Here is a 22,302-nt window from a genome sequence, read left to right on the forward strand (position 1 = left end):
TGGTCGATGCGTGAGGAAGAGCAAAAGCTACGGAGCTGTACAGTATGTATTGAACCAAGACGTGCTTTTAAATATTAATTATGGAAGACAGAGTCCTGCATCTTTCTGCTGTATGGTATACCAAGGAAAATGATTCAAACTGGTGCTACTTGTTACTTTGAACGTTGTGTAGACCTACTCAGTCCTATATATTACATTTTATGGAGTCATTAAATGCCACTAAATGACTAGTGTAACTATTATTTTACTCAGGCAAACATTAACAGGATATCAATGATCATGCTTGGCAATTTTTAGTAAAATAGCCTTAAGACTTCCATCAGCACAACACTACAGTGTCTGAACCTTTTATATAGACCGCTTCAACATGGCATTGATTTGCTTCTCCCTTGATGCTATTTGCTACTGTCTGATCCTAGAACTATTTATTTTTAGCTTCACAGCCTCAATGCTGCACAGCACAGAACTAAGCATACGTATAGGGCACTCGGCTTCACAGTCATTCCTAATCTTTACGTTTTGCCCTTTTTAGTTCTGTTGAATAGAAGTTACTGAATAGAAGGTCTCATGTTTTTAACAGTCATCTCAACATCATAGTATATAACAGATTCTAATTTGTCGTTGCACATAAGCTATATTCTACAGTTGTATATAACACAGGTCCATGTAAAAACAGCTCTCAATACTGATAAAAACATCTGGTGTCCAGCCAAGTCAATAAAAATAAAACCAGTTTGTTGGGTTCTTTTAGTGTCTGTGCTGAGAGAAAGGGGAGAAAAAAAGAGAGAGTAAAATTTCAATTAATCATTAGCTTTACAAATAAAGAGCTGGGATTTTGGCAACCAATGCTACTTCATGTTTCAAAATGGGAATAATGTAATGATACTAATGGAAGTCCCAACAAAACCTGAAGATTAGTCATTTGATTGCAAAGTAGCTGTACTGATACTAATGGGAATCCAACGAAACATAAAATTAAGTACAGTGGGCCCCCGGTTTACGAACTCCCCCTCTTACGAACTTTTCAACTTACGAGCATGGACCGTGGCGGTTTTTGTCCCCCTCTTACGCACAAACCTTTCGTCATACGAACAATCCGACATGCCGGTCATTATGTTCGTACAATTATTTTTGCTTTGCTGCATCAACGAAATTAAATGATCACGCTTGTAACGGCAATGCTGAACGCTATTGCTCTTACAATGTCACAGTCACTGTCTCAGTCACGGTGTCAGTCACGGAGTCAGTCACGGAGATGCCGATATGCTATTGGTCGATTAAGGTCACAGTCCCGGTCTCACTCACAGAGATGCGGATATACTATTGGCCGGCATCACGTCAATCACAGAAATGCCGATATGCTTGGCCGAACGCCTTCATCTAGCTCAGTGTTTCCCAACCTTTTGATCACCGCGTCACATTTAAAGACTTGAGGCACGCCACGGCAGACTGCGGTCGAAAAATATGGATGGAACGAGCTTGATGGCACAGCTGGTCGGTGTGTTGTGAAGACTTTGCAAACTTTATCTGTTAGACGTGGCTGCTAAAATTGCTAGTGGCGGTAAAGGACGTGTTGCACGTGTTGCACGCATTCACTAATTAACATAGGTTTGGATTGCCCGTCATACGAGCAGTTCGAGTTACGAGCGTAGCTGCTGAACGGATTAAGTTCATAACACGGGGGCCCACTGTATTTGATTGCACAGTAGCTGGAGTTATCCCCCCCCCCCCAAATTACAGTGGGCCCCCGTGTTACGAACTTAATCCGTTCAGCGGCTATGCTCGTAACTCGAACTGCTCGTATGACGGGCAATCCAAACCTATGTTAATTAGTGAATGCGTGCAACACGTGCAAAAACCTTAGGTAAAAACATCACGACTTTATACACATATTAAAAATGAGTAACATAATCTACTGTACAGTTAAATTAAATAACATATACAAAGGAAAAATGACATTTACCTTTGGGGCGACGTGACTTGAGCTGGGTGGAGGCAGAGGGGAGCAGAGACCAACCCGCATAGTTAACACAGTTACGCTGATATGCTATTGCTCTTACAATGTCACAGTCACTGTTTCAGTCACGGTGTCAGTTTTTTTTTAATTATCTCCTGCTTGGTTTCTATTGTCATCATCCTCTTACTTCTTCCTTTACCGCTACTAGCAATTTTAGAAGGTATGTCTAACAGATAATGTTTGCAAAGTCTTCACAACATTCCTTCCTTCCGTTTCACTCATTTTCTCTCCTTCCTTCCATCCCGACCAGCTGTGCCATCAAGCTAGATTTCTGTGATTGACGTGATGCCGGCCAATAGCATCTCCGTGAGTGAGACCGGGTGACCTTAATCGACCAATAGCATATTGGCATCTCCGTGACTGACTCCGTGACTGATACCGTGACTGAGACAGTGACTGTAACGTTGTAAGAGCAATACCGTTCACGTTACTGTCACAAGCATCAACTGCTGATTTTGTTGACGCAGCTAAGCGAAAATATATTTGCATACACAATGACGGGCATGTCGGATTGTTCGTAAGACAAAAGGTTTGCTCGTAAGCGGGGGACAAAAATCTCCGTGGTCCAAGCTCATAAGTCGAAATGTTCGTAAAACAGGGTGTTCGTAAACCGGGGCCGACTGTACAAGTAAAAGGACATGTGACATGAAAATATGACCGACTCACTGATACATACCCGTTAGGGATTGAGAGAGAAGTGTACATGAAAGAGAAAAAAAAATATTATAATTATAGCAACCAACGACACAATGAGCCTATAGTTGTATACTGTAGATTAGGGCTGTTCCTATCTAATCTTTTCAAAACTGATTATCCTATTGATTATTCCCTCGATTATTTAGGTAAACACTATCTTGATTATTAAAGGCACTGTTAATTATTCAAACAAATATTTACGCTTCCTGTTAGGGTGCTCTATCTGGAGAACATTGTGGCAGACAGTCAAAATGACTGACAACTTATGATTGAATGGTCACTGCTGAAAGTTTAAGGACATGAATTAAAAATTGGCATTTGGTTAGTAAGCCAAAGACTAATGGCTCTATTTAAGACTCTGTTGGCATCTTAGTAGGAACATTAGGTTGGCGTATAAGTGCAAGGATAGCAAGGGCATAACCATAAGTAACAATCAGTGAATCAAGCTGGAAATAAAGTTGCATGTACAATTTAATCACCCATAATGGCACGTATAAGAAGCCATTGCTTTTAATTTTATGATGGATGAATCCAGACGCTGGCATGACAGTTGCCATAGTGACTTTATCATTACGAACAGAATGGGATGATGGTCTGTACAGCGAAGTGCAGATCCAATTTCAGAGCTCTATAAGTCACAACATAGTGTCCTTTTCAAGGGGAATCCTTCATGGATTTCTCCTTGTGTCACATTAAAAGGCCTGTCTGTGCTTTGATAGTCCTTGGAACAAATTACTAGGACAAAGACAGACACATCAAGACACACAAAAGGGAGAGCAATCAAATGACAGAGCAAGCGGCTGATTTAATTTCAAATACCATCTTGCTTGTATTGGAATTGGCGTGTCACAATCAACTGCAATACTTTGAATCCCCATTTTCACTTCTTCTTGTCTGCAAATAAGTAAGTAAGTAAGTAAGTAAGTAAGTAGTATGAATAAACTGTAGCTATATGATAAAAATAAATAAATAAATAAATAAATAAATAAATAAATAAAAACAACTGGCAGAAATTATGCTGTAATAAGTGATTGGACCACGTGATCAGAAATAAGGCCTGATAATACAATTTTTAGCTGATCAGAATTAAGGGCAAAAGGGTCATGTAGCAACAAAACTATCCAAAGGTACACAGAAATAGGGCAAATCGCAACATTGCCTGAAAAAGCAGAAGTGAAGCAGTCAGCCAGTGAGGGAACCTTCTGGTAGTTTCAAAGCGAATGTGAAACTACACTGATACTGTAAAACTGATATGTCTGCAGTATCAAAATATATTAATGTAGATAGCAGAGACGGTGACACAGTGACTTTCAATGTGTACAAATTTCACATGGCGGATAGGATTGATCTAGTTTTTTCCACATAATTTAATACGCTACCTGAAAAACTGTCCCCCCCCCCCCAGGAAAAAAAAGGAATTAAATAATTTACAGGTTAATGCTGCAAACCACTGCTCCACATAAAAGGTCTCATGTTAGGATATCCATCAAGGCATCCATTATCGTAGGCGCTTATTCTCAGAAGGGTCACAGGCGTGCCGGAGCCTAATACAGCCATCTTCAGGCAGGAGACGTGGTACACCCTGAACTAGTTGTCAGCTGATCACAGAGCACATTAGACAAACAGCCATTCTTATACACATTTAAGGTCAATTTAGACCACATACTTTTGGAATGTGGGAGGAAATCGGAGTACCCGGAGAAAACCCAAGCAGGCGTGATAAGAACATTCAAACTCCACACAGGAAGCCTGCGCAAACCCATGACCACTGCACTGCGAGGCAGGCGTGCTAATCGATCAGTCTTCCACTGTGATGCCCGTGTTAGTTTTTGCTTAATTTGGATGCACTGTTTTCAATGTATAATGCAAGGTATTAAATTGGGACTTGGTATGGACAATCCTCAAAATCAAGACTTGAGCAAAAACAGTGTGACCACAACACTTGGTGTAATGAGACATTGTTTTGAGTAGTTACCAAAGTAACGCTTGTGCTTAAAAATTTAAGATAATGGCAGAACATTTGTGTCTTCTTTTTAATGCAATGCTCTGCTAAAATTATGTCACACACAAAAACCTCTAACACAACGAAATGTAATTTAAAGAACTAGTTTATAGGGTTAGGGTATACGTACGCCTAACTAATATGTTTTTCATTGATAACAGAGAATACTTTTTACAGGCAGCTATGCCAATGGCAGTATGGATGACCAGTATCATTAAACACAATGTAAATTACTGTATTTTTCGCACTATAAGGCACACCTAAAAGCCTTAATTTTTTTAAAAAGCTGATGGTGCGCCTTGTAATCAGGTGAGCCTTATATATGGATCAATATTGAGATTGGGATTCGTAGATGGGGAATGAACTGATAAAGTAAGCTTTACCTGTTTCTTTTGTGTGTTTACAGTTGAACAGGGTTGGTCATATTGACATTGACTTATTATGCTGTTGAGAGTTTAGAGTTATTATTGTTATTACTTTGAGTATTACTATATTGTGATTGAAAAAGTTTTAAAATATGTCATTAATTGAGGGTGTGCCTAATAATCCGGTGCGCCTTATATATGGAAAAAGTTTTAAAAATATGTCATTAATTGAGAGTGCGCCTTATAATCCGGTGTGCCTCATAGTGCGGAAAATACGGTAAGAGTCCTTTGTCATTGCCATTGACAAAACTGACAAGTGTTAGGAAGAGAAATGACCATGTCCAGTGAAACCTGTTAAAATTAGGGTGTATGAATTTAAAATATCATTTTATGTTCCACCATCCTCCGCTTGGACAATGCATGTAACAAAAACTTCCATCAGGACACAAATGTAGGGCTGTAACTAAAAATAATTGACTTTAAAACCAATTATTTGTCAGGTAAGACACATTTGAATTTGCGTTAAATGCAACTTGGCAGCCTCATGGTGATTTGACACACAAGTCCTTCCGTCTGACTGTGAGAGGCCTTCATCTCTGGAAGACGATGGCGAGAGTGAGAAACTCCATTGAGTGTCTCACCTCTGTGCTACTTTTGGGCTTTCTTGTTTTCATCTTTTGGTAGTAGTCTCATTTGTCTCTTGTTCAAGAGATTTCAAGCACTTTTTAATTGGATGTAGGTCAGCCAAAAGGTGGGGAAGACTGAATGGATGGTGTTATCAGCGTCTCAGCAGACGGGTAGCTGTTCAGTTTATTTCTGAATGAGAAAAAAAAATAGCTAAAGCAAGAAGCCCATGTGTGAGGTATAGGGGGTGGGAGATTTCATCGATAAGGAGGCATAAGAGGAAACCCACCATTTTCCTGTAGACGCTTGGAGATAGATTATAAAGTTATCTACCGGAGAGCCAAATAGGGAAACACAGCCAGCTGGCCCCTCGGCACAGGAGATGAGTTTAAGATAAAGCCAAACACTGTCACAAGTGTCCATCACAATGCAAGTGTGGCTGCAAGGCACAACCCCTTCATGTCTTTTTGACACTTTCTCTGGCCTACAGGAAACAATCATTGACAATGTTTACATGCAGTCAATGTTTGGATTAAGGTTTCAATTCTGGTTGATGAAACAACCTAACCCTAAAACTTGGTTTACATGCATGACAGGACAAAGCTACTCCCATAAAAATGTAATTGTACTCTCCAGATTTTACGATATCTCATGATGCGAGCAGACATCATTTTTGTTTATTTTATATTGTCAATATTGTAATTTCTTATGACACGAATAAAGTACAGTAAGTTCCACCCTAGCTTCAAAAGTGTGATTCTGTGCTATGTTCGAGTTTCATCGTATGTTTATCTCGTGTGTATTTTCGATGAGTTGTGTGACAGACGCAGAGACATATACCCACACGCATAGGAGTATATAGTATATATGCAAGCATTTATACTGTAAAGACAGAGAATAATGTAAAAATAATGTAAGTACAGTGAATTTGCCTCACCGTTTTCAATTTAGGCTTGCTTAATGAGTAGTGATGTAAGATGGCTGCCAGTGACTTTTACCTTGTAAGATCAAGATTCTTAACCCTAACCCTAACCCTAACCCTAACCCAGAACACAAACCTAAGTTCCTTACAATGATGTATAGCGATCCCTTGCTACTTCGTGCTTTGATTTTCGCGCCCTTGTCTTTGGCGGTTTTTTTTGGGGAAAAAAAAAGAAGCTATACTGTATTGTGGAGAGACACACTGTAACGGTTTCTTGCATGCCAGACAGACGAGGTTACTATAAATGCACTTACCACGGGCCCTCCTCGGACGTGGAACTACTGCAGTACACATATTTACTTAAATTTTAAATGATTAAACCTTATACACTGTACAGTAAGTGAACAGTTAACCCTTTCCTTTGAAGTCTCACACCGCTGCCGTCATTGTAGCAGCGGCCTGGAAGTTGAATTAAAGTCAAATCTGTACATAGTCAAACATGTTAACAATGGAGAATTTACACTTGAAATACCATTTTATTATAAAACAAATCAAAGTAAAAGATTTGCAACAGTCTGGTGAGTGTCTGCCTCTGCCTTCTGCCTGTTGACGTGTGCCGGGGTGCATTTAATGAGTTACACAGCTCCCACTCCCGCCCCAACTCCTGCATTTACACCCATAGGGATGTGCTGTGTCAGTCATGAAACGCACACAGAGCAAACACAGTTGTTGTCGAGGCAGTAGGCACAAGCAAGCTCACAAATTGTCGAGGCAGCGACACAGTGTGGAGCAGACATTCACCAGACCGTTGGACATATCTTATATTCTAATATTAGAATATAAAGTGTAAACTCTCCATTGTTATCATTTTTGATCATGTACAGATTTGACTTTAACTAAACATCCGGGCTGCTGCTAATATGACCGCAGCTTCGTGGGTTTTACTCATCGCGGGGGGATTCCGGTTCCCATTAACCGTGAAAAATGAGGGATCACTGTATTCAAATATGCGTTTATACAACCACATTTGCAGGTTAGACAAGTCAAAACTAAGGGGTCTTATTTAGTTTTTTAAAAAAAAAGTGTTTATATGTTCTTTCAAAACTGGTATACTGCTAATATTATCGAAGTGCTTCATCTTTCCACCACACTATCTGTGACCGGTAAGGGTTGTATTAAAATAAGATTTATATAAATATAATATAAATAATTTTCTTATACATTATTTTATCCACAAATACACCAGTACAATATATTGTTGACAGTGTGCCTTTTGATAGAAACTGTTGTAAAATCCTTTGCAAGGTAAACAATGGGCCTTGTCAAACAGCAGTTCAGGAATGACTGACAGGTTAGGGAGTTGGTATTGGAAATGGGGGAAGGGAACTTATCCTCATTTTTTTATGAAACCCGTTCTAACAGCCAGAGGAACACTTGGAGTGAAGAGTGAGAGGAAATGAACTCGAGTATGCCATGCTTATGCTCCCTTCAGCAGACAGACACATAGAATGAGCGTCTCCACAATGATCCTACTCCTCACTGTTGCCACGGAGAGGGGTGAGGAAAATCTGTCTGACTGCAGCTGCATTTGAGGGTCATTTCAAGAACATCAAGCAAAACAGAGTCTAGCTCTATTTTCTGGTCATGCCAGTAGAGCAAGTGATCCCACAAACCCTTCACTACCCATCTCCTAAACAACAGTGAAATCAATAAAAATGACAATGCAGTTGGAAGGTCATTCACAAGCACAGCTAGCTCTGTGGTGGAATGCTGCCGATATATGGCACAGGGAGAATGGAATAACAAATACAATTCTTCCTGTCTGTCTCTTATCCATGTAGAGAGACACACAAAACTCTAAATCATCTTTGCTTGTGTTTTAGATATGATGATGTAGATGTACAGCAAGTCGATTAACAGTTTCCATAACCTTTCAGTCTGTTTTTCCCCCGACTGTTGGCACACAGACACACAAATAGTGCAAGGCTCAGGTACACGTGTTGCACATGCAAAAATCAAAATTATGTCTTGTTCAGACTGATGAGTTACCAAGCATGGGTAAACACGGTGCACATAAACATCCCCTGCAAAGCTAGCCAGCGCAACAAAACTCACCACCAGCTGACGCACTCAAAGAGGAGCTGCAGCACCATGCAAGCAGGAGATGGTCAGAGCCACTAAACGGCATTACGCAAATAAAGAGCTTGTTTATTTAGTGTGCTACTCACCGAATATTCGATGGTCCCTTTGGGTCTCTGGAACGACATGCGCCTTCCATCCTTCTTCTCTGGGGTCTTCTTCTGGCCGGTATCTGTAAGCAGGCGAGGCAAGGTACGCATTACATTCATGTTCCTCTCTCCCCAGCTTGTCACAAGCTGCCGTTTCCCAGCCCCGTGGGTAGACAGCTCATTCGTCAACAGTGAGGGAGCCAGCCAGCCAGTGATGTGAGCTGTGAGCGCCGGACAGCTTATTCTCTCTCCCGCTCTCTCTCTTTCGCTCTCTCTCCTTGATTCTCGCTCTGCTTCTACACTTGTGCTCTTACATGCTCTTTCACGTTGTCCTCCTCTGCCACCCTCTTTTTCCTCCTCCTAGATTACTATGCAGAGCAATGCCAGCTGTTGAAAGCAGTTCACCTTGCCTTCTTCCTGGTACTGCCTCTCAAGGAGGAGACCAGGCCGACCTACATCGAGCACTTCAGTGCTGAGAAGACTTATAGGGGAGGAAGACGTTGGGAAGTGCGATTACTCAAGATAAATATGAACAGGAAGGACTGGAGGTGTATAGACATGGGATGGCTCAGTGCTAATAATGGGGATGTTATGTGGGATAAAGGCACTTGAGGGAGTGTGATGATATACTGTACGTGCACAGGTTGGTTTGGGAGATTTGTTTTGGTTTTGAAGAGGCAAATTACATTGATTAGTGAGAGGCAGCTGGATACTTTGGCGGAAAATTGGTGGAGGAATGTACCGGTAGTGTGAATCTTGATATGTATGTGAGAAATAAATGAAGTGGGTTTGGTGGAGGAACAGTACTGTACTCAGGCAGCGGAGTGAATGGAATACTTAGTCATTACATGAAAGACAGAAGAAGCAACATTAAAAAAGAACTGGAATAAAACTCTTGGGAGGTCCTAAAAAATGTGGCCAATTTTAATAAGAGGCCAAGGTAATAAACTTGAAATAATACTCTTTAGTTCTAAGATTGGTTGACTGCTTCAACAATAGTGGCACAAAAGATGGCCACTAGGACTTGTTGTGCACCACCTCTTATGGGCTGAGGTCATGATGGAGGCAGGAGTTGACTCGCCTTCTGACAGGGAATTCTGCCTGGTGTTCCCAAACGACCATGCCATACAGCGCGACCTGCAGTAGAACGAAGTTCTCAACTCCATCGTTACTGGAGGGCTGGAAGATTTATGAATTTGGTGTGATTTAATATACGTTTATTTTTTTCCTGGTTATTTTCTTAAGCCTGTATGTCACTGAACATCTGAGGTCTGTGAGTAGACGTAAGGCTAAGGGATGTTGATTTTTCCAAAGGGTTCATTTTTTGCTGACAATGATGTTCAGCAACAGTTTAAATGTCGCAAATAGTCAATAGGCGGATGTCTTTATGACCATTTGCGACCTTGACCAAATACTGACAATGGATCAACATTCGCTAACGAACCGGGTTGCAATGACTAGCTAAACTTTGCCAGTCTTTTCTCAACAAACACAAAAACAACAGTAAACTTCTGTCTGTAAATACTTTCATGCGGCATGATTAACATCTTATTTCAGAAACTGATAAGCGACAGCGAGTACAAATGGAAGAGGTGACGTTAAATGAGGAATAACATAATTTTGTCTTCATTTTCATTATTGATATTGGTCAACGCAACATCTGGTCACATACAAATTTATGCTCTTACTACATGAACGCCGACAACTTTGGAGGGGGCTTCAGTTTTCAAATCATTTTTACGGAGGATGTATTTACTAACGGTCACCGCTCAAATAGTGCATATACCGGTTTCAGTCACTAACTGTGCGTATGCACAAATCTGTGCTTCAAACGTGTAAAATCAAAAATACAAAATCTTTGTGATTGAATTTTTGCGTAACCTGTGAACAAATTTAGAACCCGTTTCAGGAAAAATATGGGTCTGGGAAATGCAAATTAGACTGCGTCAGGCGAAGACTGCCATTTAAATGAATTCTGAATTCATCAAAATATGCACATTTGTGAGCTGAAAATGGGCCAGTCAACATTTGTATTTAATGTGATTTTGCGCATACACTCAACTTCTGCACGAAGAACAAACATCCAACGTAGCCTTTGCATTTTCCGTTTTATCATATCATCATATTGCAAATTCAGTCAATCATTCAGTTCTAGTATTCAAGACATGAGTCAACAGTCAATACGTCCACCCACCAGAAGGCAGAGAGAAAGTGCTATGGTACTTCTTAACATACAGGAACCAAGCCCCAGGGCATCAAGTATGCCAAAACCTACTTGCCGTCTTCCATTGAGGATACCTCCAGAGAGAAAGAGAGCCCTACTTTGCTCAAGAGAATTGATTCCAGAGCTAAGACTGATTCAATCTTTTGACCTTGCGCGCCAGCTCAGGTTACATGCCTACCACAGAGGCAAACATCTCTCTAGAGCAAACTTCTGTAAGCTTCTGCACCAAACCCTTTTGCCCTTCCTTCACTGAGTGATCCTTGGGATGGGACACGTTGGGATGAGATGTAGGTAGGTGGTAAGTATACTCGTGAAATATTTTATATTAACAGTAAAATATTAGGAAACAAAATTGTGTATTAGCAGAACAAACCCCCTAAGAATATTGCTAAAATTATAACCACTGTTGGCATTTACACTTTTTTTTTTTTTTTGGAGGGGGAGGGGTGAGGTCACTAGGGCGGGTGCGGAAAACTTCACTAAATACAGTTCAGCAATAGTTGCTAGGTGGACAACATTGCAGAAAATTCTTACAGTCATCCACCTGCATGTGCAGAGAAAATGAAAGTAGCACTTTAAAATAAAAGAACATATTTACATTTTACAAGTGTTATGACTTCATTGTAAGGACCTGTCAGAGACTGGCTTTGGCCCATGGGCCATACTTTGCCGAGCTCTGGCCTACTCTAAGTATTAGACAGATGGTATGTGGATGTGAATAACAGCTCTTCCTTAACAGATGCGGAGAAGACATTTGCATGTGTTGAGGGAGTGATTGGTTTAAAATTAAACCTCCCCATTTAATTTATACTTGCGAATGAGTCTGACATTTAACCATTGTTCCATAACAGAGGCACAGATTCTTTTCCATTACACAGATTCAAAGAGCCACTGTAATCTCCTCTGTAAGGCTGTGTTTTTTTGTTTTTTTTGTTTTTACAGTAACTTGCTCGATTTACAAATTACAGGACGGTTGTTTCTTGTAACCCACCTGCATTGAGGGACATACTGGCAATCTCGATTTTTTTTGTGTTATTTTGGTAGCTCTCACATTTGGTGGGTCCAGTGATGATGCAAAAGCATTTCTCATTGTTGCTTGCTTGTTTGAAGGCATTTTTGAAGATCTGGGACCCAGTTAATGTGTAAGCACCCTTTTTCTCAATTGTAAAACCAAAATTGTTGCCACACAGATGATTTAAAAGTAATCGGAGCATGGTGTATTTCTCCTTTTCAATTAAGGGCCAATTGCAAACAACGCTTAAGTGCATACCGTCACCTACTGTATGAGAGTGTAGCACTAACACCTATCCATAAACCTCGATGCCTTCCATTGCCATTCTGGCTCAATAAGGCGCACCCTCCCAAAAACTGAAAAGGAAATTAATCTCGTGGCATGCAGGAACAAGAAATCTTGTGGCGTTCGATCCCTCGTGTGGGAGTATCTGATTATGCGCCACTATAAATGTCTAATGTAGAAGCAACTTTACTGATGCACAACCACCAGTAGAGTACAAAATGTGGCCCATTTTAGAAATGAGCTCAACACAGTTTGAGACTCCACTGGGAAAAACAACAATTTTGTATACCTACTTTTTTTTTCTACTGCTGATTATAAAAGAATGGAAAAAGACAAAAAGAAGAAAATCTATTCCAAGGGAAGGGAACTTTGGTCCCTTGAAAAATGTATCCTGTCTGTATTTGAGCTCTCAATTTCAAAACACCTCATCCAAATGATCAGGGCCATTACCAGGCTTCCGCAAAGCCTGCTGATCAGCTGATCATTTGAATCAGATGTGATGGGAGAAAAACACATGAAAAACAGGCAGGATATAGCATTAGAAGAACTGGATTTCCACTAGTCTATGTTGTCATTTGCTCAGTTTGGTGTGTAGATAATCACAATAAAGGCATGTAGGTGGGTATTGAAAATGCCAACATTCTCTGAAGTGGCTGACAATGAATGTGACCCGAGTAAGGATAAGCGGCAAAAAAAGATGGATGGATATTGTTCAAGATGAATCATTGGTGCTCTATTTAAGGTTCCCATACTTTGTATATAGCAGTGACAAAATAAGCATGGGGGAGCAGGAGAATAAACACCAGTGTGACTAACAATTACCTCATGGTCTGATAGAATAAACAAGCAACAGATTTTCCTCTGCTCTCGTTTTTCCTCCCTGCTGGTTATGTATCCCATCCCAGCTGTTATTTTTAAATTAAGAGTTTGGAAATCAAAAGCTCTAGGCCACAGTCACAAGACACAGGTGTTGTACCTTATAAGACTGGTTAACACTTTATCCTGACTTTATGTTGACCACAAGAGCTCTGAAAACAAAAATCATGAGGGTTGTTCAACGATTGAGAGGCCAGCTGAATTGAAACAAGCCTTTGTCCAATTACTGTAACTAACCAAATTTAGGATGCACCCGTGTATGGGACGCACCCTTAATTAAAACGCACAAACACATTTGGCAACAATGTAAAACCTATAGCAAAACAATAAATCTCATCTTTCTAAACTCTTCATATTTTTTTGTGTTCTTCCGAAGTTGCGCGCCATCTGTGTTCCATTAAGGTCATTATTGTGTGTACATGCCGAAAGACCACAATTTAAAACGAGTCCAATGTAATTTTCTGTGTTCTCTTACCAGTACCGGCACACAGCTTGCCACTCTTTATTGAACCAGCTGGAGACATCATTACCTTTACACAATCCTGTTTTAGTACATTCCTGTGCGTGGACATTGATGGACCCGGACGTTGGTTCAGTCTGCTCGCTTATATGGAAAATAATGCTGTAAAAACCTCAACATGAGCTGCTTTTAGCTGCAACAGGCACTTGCTGCTAACAGCCAAAGGACACCCGCTCTCTAGCTTCTCCCGTTACGGTAATTATTTTAAGTAAGAATACGGCCAACATAAAAATGTACATCTGAACATCAAAATTTGACTTATGCGGCTGACAGAACTTCCTTGAATGGTGGTGAGTAAAAACAAAACATCCTTTATTTAAGTTACCGTTTCAAGGACGCATCTATAGTTTTGGCCTTGTGTCTTATATGTGTCTTATATTGTGTCTTATATTTGGAGAATTATGGTACTTTTATACTCATTAATTATCATCGTTAAAACAGTTATTTTGACCATCATGGATTACTGTGTGTTGCATTGTGGTGATGAGATCATGTTCCATCCAAGACATTTTTTTTTACTTACTCTGACCCGAGAGGTAATAAATACAAAAACTGATACAGAAATTGAAAATTGAACTGCCCATAGGTAGGAATGTGAGGGTGAATGGTTGTGCGTCTATATGAGCCCTTCGATTGGTTGGCGATCAGGTAAGGATGTAAAAGGCTCCAGCTCACCTCTGACCCAAGCGAGGATAAGTGGTACAGCAAATGGATGGAGTCTTAAAGGCTACCACATTGTGCAGCGGGTTAGGTACTATTGATTTACTGAGCTAACAGCCTTAGAGCTTCACTTATGACTACGTAATGTGCATTTGTATACATTTGAGCAAAAAAACAAAACAAAAAAACAAAAACAAATGCATTGAAGAGCTAAACAACCTGGTTTGGAAAAAAATTGCTTTATTCCTTTAAATCAGGCCTGGGCTAAACTACTTTCAGTATGCTTGTTCAAGCACTAAATCAAAACAAGTATTATGGACTTTTACATGACATTCATAACTAATGCATGCTTGTCCGTATGTCCAATGTACGCTAAGAGGTGGTCTATCCGTCCTGTTCTCTGATTACCGCTGGTAATTCTTTACTCTGCGAAATGGTTTCCTTGTTTTGTTGAGAATCGAAACGCCATGCCTTTCCTCAGGTCTGGTACCAGTAGCACACAATCGTCTTAATTCATATTCTGACAGCGTGTACATCTGTTGTCATAGAAACAAATCTGGTGCTAACTGAGGAGAAACTTGATATTAGAACAAATGGGGCAAACTTGCCTGCCTCTGAACAGTACCTTATGAAAAAAAAAATCAGTCATTGTGTTTTGAAGCAAAATGATAGATACAACAGTTGTCGAATTACTGTCTGATCAAGTGATAACCGTTCCTTTTAAAAAAAATAAAAATAAATAAACATCTGTACACATTGTAGTGGTTGGATCCTTATTCAGTTCTGTAATACTAAAACCTGACCATGCCGAAACATAACATGCTACGTTCTGATTGCAGAGTAGCATGCTATTTTTTTATTTTATTGGGTGAAATCTGATCTTTTATGCATACTCAGTTTTTATGTAAACTAAGCCTTCTAATATCAGTGGTAATGAGTGTGAAGTGACAACGTTTGTGGTTGATTTGACTGCATAGATACTTAAAAGTTCTCAAAATCTTTCGACTGTTTTTTGCTCCTTTGTCCACTATTGGTTTTGACGCTCTGTGTCTTTTTGAACAATTGTGGTGTTATGCACCCTTTGATGATGCATAGCTTGAACTGAAAATGAAATCACACAGACTAGGGTAATGACGAGTCATTGCTAACCAGTCTCCTGTGTTTGATCATGTGACCGACAAGCAGAGCTGTGAATGGTTATAAACCTGAGCCCTGAGTACATGCGATGTCATTTTTAGATTGACAGCACGTGGTAAAACGGGTTTTGAATGGATTAATTGTACATGATAAATAATTTAGTTATCAAATTAAGTAAAGACAAAATAAGAACTTGAAATTCTACATGAACCAGTGGAGCTTTTGAATGATAAGAACAAAAATTTTGAAAATAATTTAAGAGATGGTACGACTGTACATCCTCGTGCACTCGGCTAATGCTGCATTTGAGGAAGGTGAGAAGTCGGACATGTGTATGAGGAGGAAAACAAAGCCCCAGTGAACTGTGAGGTCCAAGTTACCATTTTGGGAAATAAAAAGGAACCTGCCTTCACCATCTGTCTTAAATTTAACATCACTTGACAATTTCAACCCCCTTGGAGAGACAGACAGAATGACAAAACATAAGTGACAGGATTTGTAAACATTTGTTCTTTATCTTTATCCATTATGGCAAGGTTGGGCAATGAAATATATGAATGCTATGATGAAAAGGTTAGGGTTATTTACATGAATAACGCAGATCAGGATGGAAGGAGGCCAGAATGCATTGTGCTCAACCAGAACAACACTTTATCAGAATCGGTCATCTTTATTGTTTACATTCTTGTGAAAAGCGATCCAACTGGATGTATTCGACTTCCCACCTTTCTTAAATGCAGCATAAATGCAGTTACAGTAATTACCTCCACCAAACATGAAAAAGCCAGGGGCAAGTGGTAGGGTTTCAATCTTAATTTTCTGATTTGCTTAGCAGGATCACACTAAATAATACACACCTAACCTGAAGCCACATTCAAACAACATTTTGCTTGAGTAACATTACAGTACACAGAGATGTACAGTATGTGCCTTTCAGGAAGAAGTCATGGAAGTGGGACATTGCCATCATCCTAAATTTGTGTTCACATAGCTGATATAGGTAGCTGCTTTAAAATAATTACATTCATCGCAACATCAATACAACAAAAATACATTTCATATAAAATGGCGTAGTCTGTGAATCTTGGGTGTGACATTCTGGTCACGGCTGGTAGCATTGTGCCCTCAACACCTCTTATTTGTTGTACAGCCGCACATTCACAGGTCGGCTAACCCTTTCTACATTGGCCTTTCACAGACAGGACAGCAACCTGGGAAAAAGCTGTGAAAATGCCGGAATGGAAATATGCTTTTACAGAGGCTGGCATGCTTGCCATGGAAGACATTTTTTTTATACTGTTTGTATCATCATTTCCAGCTTCTGAGATAGTATCAGAGGTGAAAACAAGGTATGATGGTGGTCTTTTTAGGTTGAAAGAAATTTATGTTGCCATATTCTATAGGTCAAACGAATTGCTCATAAGAATGTGGCCATGCATCTAATTATGGCATCTGTGTATGTATTGTGGTAAGCTACATCAGCAGTGCAAACAGCTATTGACACTGCAAAATTTGCTTTGGTAAGTTTTGTCTGCATGGCGCAGACGTATAAATAACAGCTCTGATATGCCTCTGAAAACCCTGTGTAGCTGATGTAATTTCATTCTCCATTAAAGGTGGGGTCATTTATTTACCGTAATTTCCGGACTATAAAGCGCACCTGATTATAAGCCGCAACCCACTACATTTTAGAGGAAAACTGATTTTGTACATACACAAGCCGCACCTGCATACAAGCCGCATGTGCCCACATTAAAACATGTAAACATATTTACAAAGAAAGACGGTACACAGAGAGAGTTTTCAAAGTTTTAGTAATATAACTTAACAATAATAATACAGTCGGCCCCCGGCTTACGAGCACCCTGATTTACGAACAATTCGCCTTACGAGCGTGGATCAGGGAGATTTTAGTCCTCCGCTTACGAACAAACCTCTCGCCTTACGAGCATTCCGACAATCCAGCCATTGAATATGTAGAAATGTTCTCGCTTAATTGCGTCATCATATTCAGCAGTTGCGTCATCTAAATTCATCAGTAGATACTTGTGGCGGTAACGTGAACGCTATTGTTCTTACAACGTCACACTGACTGTCTCACTCACGGTGTCTAAATATAATTACCATTTAAGTGTAGTGTTTGTACAGCTAAAGGGAAAAACAGCCGACATGAAATTAAATGTGCCGATTGCAGGACAAAGAATTGTCATTGGTTTAAATGTGTGGTTTTTTTTAAATTAATTGTCAATACATTCCAACCGTTTAAAAAAAAAGTGCGAATAATTATCAGTCAGTCAAGGAGACGCCAATATGCTATTGGTCGATTAAGGTCACCCCGGTCTCACTCACGGAGATGCTATTGGCCGGCGTCACACGTCAATCACAGAAATGCCGATATGCTATTGGCCGAACGCCTTTATCTAGCTTGATGGGACAGGATGGAAGGAAGGGAGAAAATGAGTGAAAAACGGAATGTTTTGAAGACTTTGCAAACTTTATCTGTTAGACATAGCTTCTAAAATTACTAGCAGCGGTAAAGGAAGAAATAAGAGGATGATGTTTTAGTATCTCCGTGATTTGCACCCTGACTGAAAGAGTTACTGTAACACTGTAAGACCAATAGCCTATCTGCGTTGCCGTGTTGACCCTAAGCGTTAATCTCTGCACCCTGTTACGGGTGGTATTACAATACTATTTAATGGTCGCTCGACATAACTGCGTGTCATGATCGTTGGCAATCTCCCGACATGCTTAGGGACAGCGCCATTGTTGCAATACTGTGAGTTGAAATCAACAGTGAGCTGAAGATCGAATAAGCTATAAGTGTAGTGCGTAGTTAATACATCACATACACACCCTCCCCCCGCCTCCACCCAGCTCAATTCACGTCGGGAAAAACAGCTGACATGAAATTAAGTGTGCCGATTGCAGGACAAAGAATCGTCACAGGTTTAAATGTGTTTTAATCAATAAGATGTCAATACATTCCAACCGTTTAAAAAAAACGTGCCAATAAGTATCAGTCAGTATCAGTCAGACGCCAATATGCTATTGGTCGATTAAGGTCACCCGGTCTCACTCACGGAGATGCTATTGGCCGGCATCACACGTCAATCACAGAAGTGCCGATATGCTATTGGCCGAACGCCTTTATCTAGCTTGATGGCACAGCTGGTTGGGATGGAAGGAAGTAGAGAAAACCCTGACTGAAAAAGTTACTGTGACACTGTAAGACCAATAGCATATCTGCTTTAACGTGTTGACTTTTGCTTATTTCAGCTCAAGTCATGTCTTGCCAAAGGTAAAAGTCATTATACCTTTGTATTTGATATTTAATGAAATTGTACTGTAGATTATGTCACTCGATATTACTATATGTATACAGCGCGATGTTTTTACCTAAGGCTTCTGCGCGCGTTGCACGCATTCACGAATTAACATGGTTTTGGATTGCCCGCTATACGAGCAATTCGAGATACGAGCGTAGCCGCTGAACGGATTAAGTTCGTAACCCGGGGGCCCACTGTATAACTTTCTTCTCAAATGGTGCCTGTGACAGGGCAGTAAAACGGTAGCAACATGGTAGCAACACGCTAGCAACATGGTAGCAACACGCTAGAAACACAGTGTAAAAGAACATACTGGTAAAAATCACGGTAAGCCGTCTTCATCTTCCTCCTCTGAACTGAAGCCATCGAAGTCATCTGCCTCAGTGTCGAAATGAAACAGTGTCGTATAGACGTCGTCACACACTCCCTCAGCCTCTCTCTCGCTGTCACTGTGCCCTCCTCTCCGTCACGCAGCAGACCGGCTTTTCGGAACCCGTTGGTGATGGTGATTTTTTTGACGCTGCCCCACGCTGTCAGGATCCACTGGCAGACTTGTGAAAAAGTTGCCTTTCGCATGCGGCCAGTTTTAGTGAAAGATTTCTCGCCGCTAGTCATCCAATTCTCCCATTCAACACGGAGCGCCACTTTAAATGCACGATTCACACTAATGTCAAGCGGCTGCAAATACTTTGTTGTGCCCCCGGGAATCACAGCTGGAATGGAGTTTGTCCTGCGTCATATGCCTTTCTTTTTGCATTTTCCATGATGAGGGTATGTTCACGCTAATTTCATTTATGCACAAGACAGGAAGTTGCAGTCTTCCTCGACGCATATATTCCACCGGTCTTAATCTTACCTTTTCTACTCGAGCGCCCCTATCGGCCGTTAGAAAAATTACATAAATTGGCCGCATCACTGAATAAGCCGCAGGGTTGAAAGTTTGGGAAAAAAGTAGCAGCTTATAGTCCGGAATTTACGGTATTTATTTTTTCGTCAATAAAATGTGCCCCCATTTGTCGAAACACAGGATTCTGATTATTATTGCATTTTTTGAATATTAATTAAACTGCAAAATCCACCCATTAGTATTCGTTTCAGGGGTGGCCATTTTGTCACTTTCTCTCGACAGAAAAAGATGTCACATTTTGCTTGGGATACGTCTAATCATACTCACCTGGTTTTAATACGATTATGTGAAGATCGCAACCTGAGCCATGATTGTTCGCATGGAAGCTCAGAGACAACACCATCACATATTTATCAATTGCAACTTCTGGCAAAAAACTAAATATTAAATGTTGAGAGTTGTCAGGTTCTTTAAAAAACATCAACATTGTTTGGAGTGTACAAGACTAGGGAGAGAATGATTATCGGTTGGGCCAATTATCGAGGCAGTTATTCGCCATTTTGGTGCAACTCGGCATTGGTCTTTTTTTAAAATGAATTTTGATCCATCCATCCTTTGATCAACTAACCCTATATTCGCTGTCGGGTTGTGTGGGCAGCAGTTTCAAAAGGAAAGCCCAGACTTGGCCAGCTCCTCCGTGAGGATTCCCAGGCTTTCCCAGGCCAGCCAAAGACATAGTCTCTCCAGAGTGTCCTGCTCCCTGTGGGACGTGCCTCACTCGTTAGGCGTCCAGGAGGCATCCTAACCACATGCCGGAGCCTCTAAACGTGGAGGAGCAGCTGCTAGACACAGACTTCCTCCCGGACAACTGAGCTTCTCTTTCTATCTCTAAAAGAAAGCCCGGACATCCTGAAGAAACTCATTTCGGGTGCTTGTATCCAGGATCTCGCTATTGCGGTCACAGCCGACGGCTTGTGGCCATAGGTGAGGACAAGAAAATAAATTAGTTGGTAAACAGACAGGTACAGCGTCCGCGTCACAGCAGACGTTGCACCGATCTGCCTGTGAGTCTCCCATTCCATCCTATCCTCACCCATGAACAAGACCCTAAGATGCTTGAACTCCTTCAGTTGGGGCAGGACCTCATCACTGAGTGGGTATTCCACGCTTTTCTGAATGAGACTATGATCTCAAAATGGGAGGTACTGATCTTCATCCCAGCCGCTTCACACAGCTGAGAACAGCTCCTGTAAGAGTTGAAAGTCACTGTCTGTGGAAACCAAACAACACCACATCATCTGCAAACAGCAGAAATGCAACGCTAAGGCTTCCAAACCGCACCTCCTCAACACTTCAGCTCCGCCTGGAAATTCTGTCCATAAAAGAAAAACAGAATCGTTGACAAAGGCCACCCTTGGTGGAGTCTGACCCTCACTGAAAACAAATCCGACTTACGACCGGCAATGCGGACCAAACTCTGACATGGTACCCATACAAATGGTACCCATATTCCCGAAGCACCCTCCACAGGACTACCCGAGGGACATGGTCAAACGCCTTTTCTAAGTCCACAAGACACATGTAAAAAGGTTGGGAAAACTCCCATGTACCCTTAAGCCCTGAAGCATCCTGCCAAGGGTGTAGAGCTGGTCCTGTTCCACAACCGGGACGAAAACCACACTGCTCCTCCTGAATCCGAGGTTCGATTTCCTGAAAAACCCTCCTCTACAGCACCCCGCCACAGACTTAATTGAAAAGCTGAGGTTTATGATCCCTCTATAGTTGGAACATACCCTCCGGTCCGCATTCATGAAAAGGGAGACCACCACCCCGGTCTGCCAATCAAGTGGCACTGTTCCCATTGTTCACGTGATGTTGTAGAATATTGGCTTCAAATATTGGTTATTGACCCTGCTGACTACTGATAATCGTTATTGGCCCTGAAAAAAAGGATATGGTAGCCTCTATAAAAGGCATTTCTTTTAAACTCTGATATTGAACTAGGGTGTGTGTGGTATTATAATGGTGTGCATTATCTTGCAATATTATAAATACAGTACATACTAGAGCTGCACGATTATGGCCAAAATAATAATCACTGTTTTGGTCAAGATTGAAATCACAATTATTAATCATGAATATTCATCATGTTTGGACAAAAATGTCTATTTATTGCCCCATTTTTTAATGAGCAGTATATAAACAAGACCTGATACTTACACACATTAATAATAATAATAATAATAATAATAATAATACACTAAAATAAATACATAAAATAATTTTTTTTAAAAATCACCCAAGACGTATATAGCAAAAACTTAGAACATAGGGCAACTAAGCTAACTTATTTGCTCAGTGCAAACTAATGAAAAAACAAATAAAAGTCTATTTAGGACCAAGCCCATTAAGCAAATTTTAATCAATTGGCAGTCAAAATGTCATTTTCGGTCATTTCATCTCGAATTTATTCTCGGATTTTTCAATACGGGTCTCAATTGACAGCTAGGATGATATACTGCATATTAAGAATCAGGTGAGAAACTCAAAACACTATT

At 40.6% G+C, this 22,302-nt stretch overlaps 1 protein-coding gene across 9 annotated transcripts in view; it reads right to left on the bottom strand.

Annotated features, from left to right (window-relative positions):
• Positions 1-22,302, bottom strand: part of oxr1a (oxidation resistance 1a) — a 176,655-nt gene that overhangs the window by 46,244 nt on the left and 108,109 nt on the right. For all 9 annotated transcript variants that reach the window (XM_088411797.1, XM_088411795.1, XM_088411793.1 and 6 more), the window contains one exon: positions 8,855-8,937. In XM_088411797.1, coding sequence (XP_088267923.1) covers positions 8,855-8,937 — 83 coding nt within the window. The remainder of the gene's footprint in view (positions 1-8,854; positions 8,938-22,302) is intronic.

Source organism: Hippichthys cyanospilos, chromosome 3 (assembly GCF_059441005.1).
Source record: "Hippichthys cyanospilos isolate Australia breed blue-spotted pipefish chromosome 3, RoL_Hcya_1.0, whole genome shotgun sequence".
Classification (NCBI taxonomy): Eukaryota; Metazoa; Chordata; class Actinopteri; order Syngnathiformes; family Syngnathidae; genus Hippichthys; species Hippichthys cyanospilos.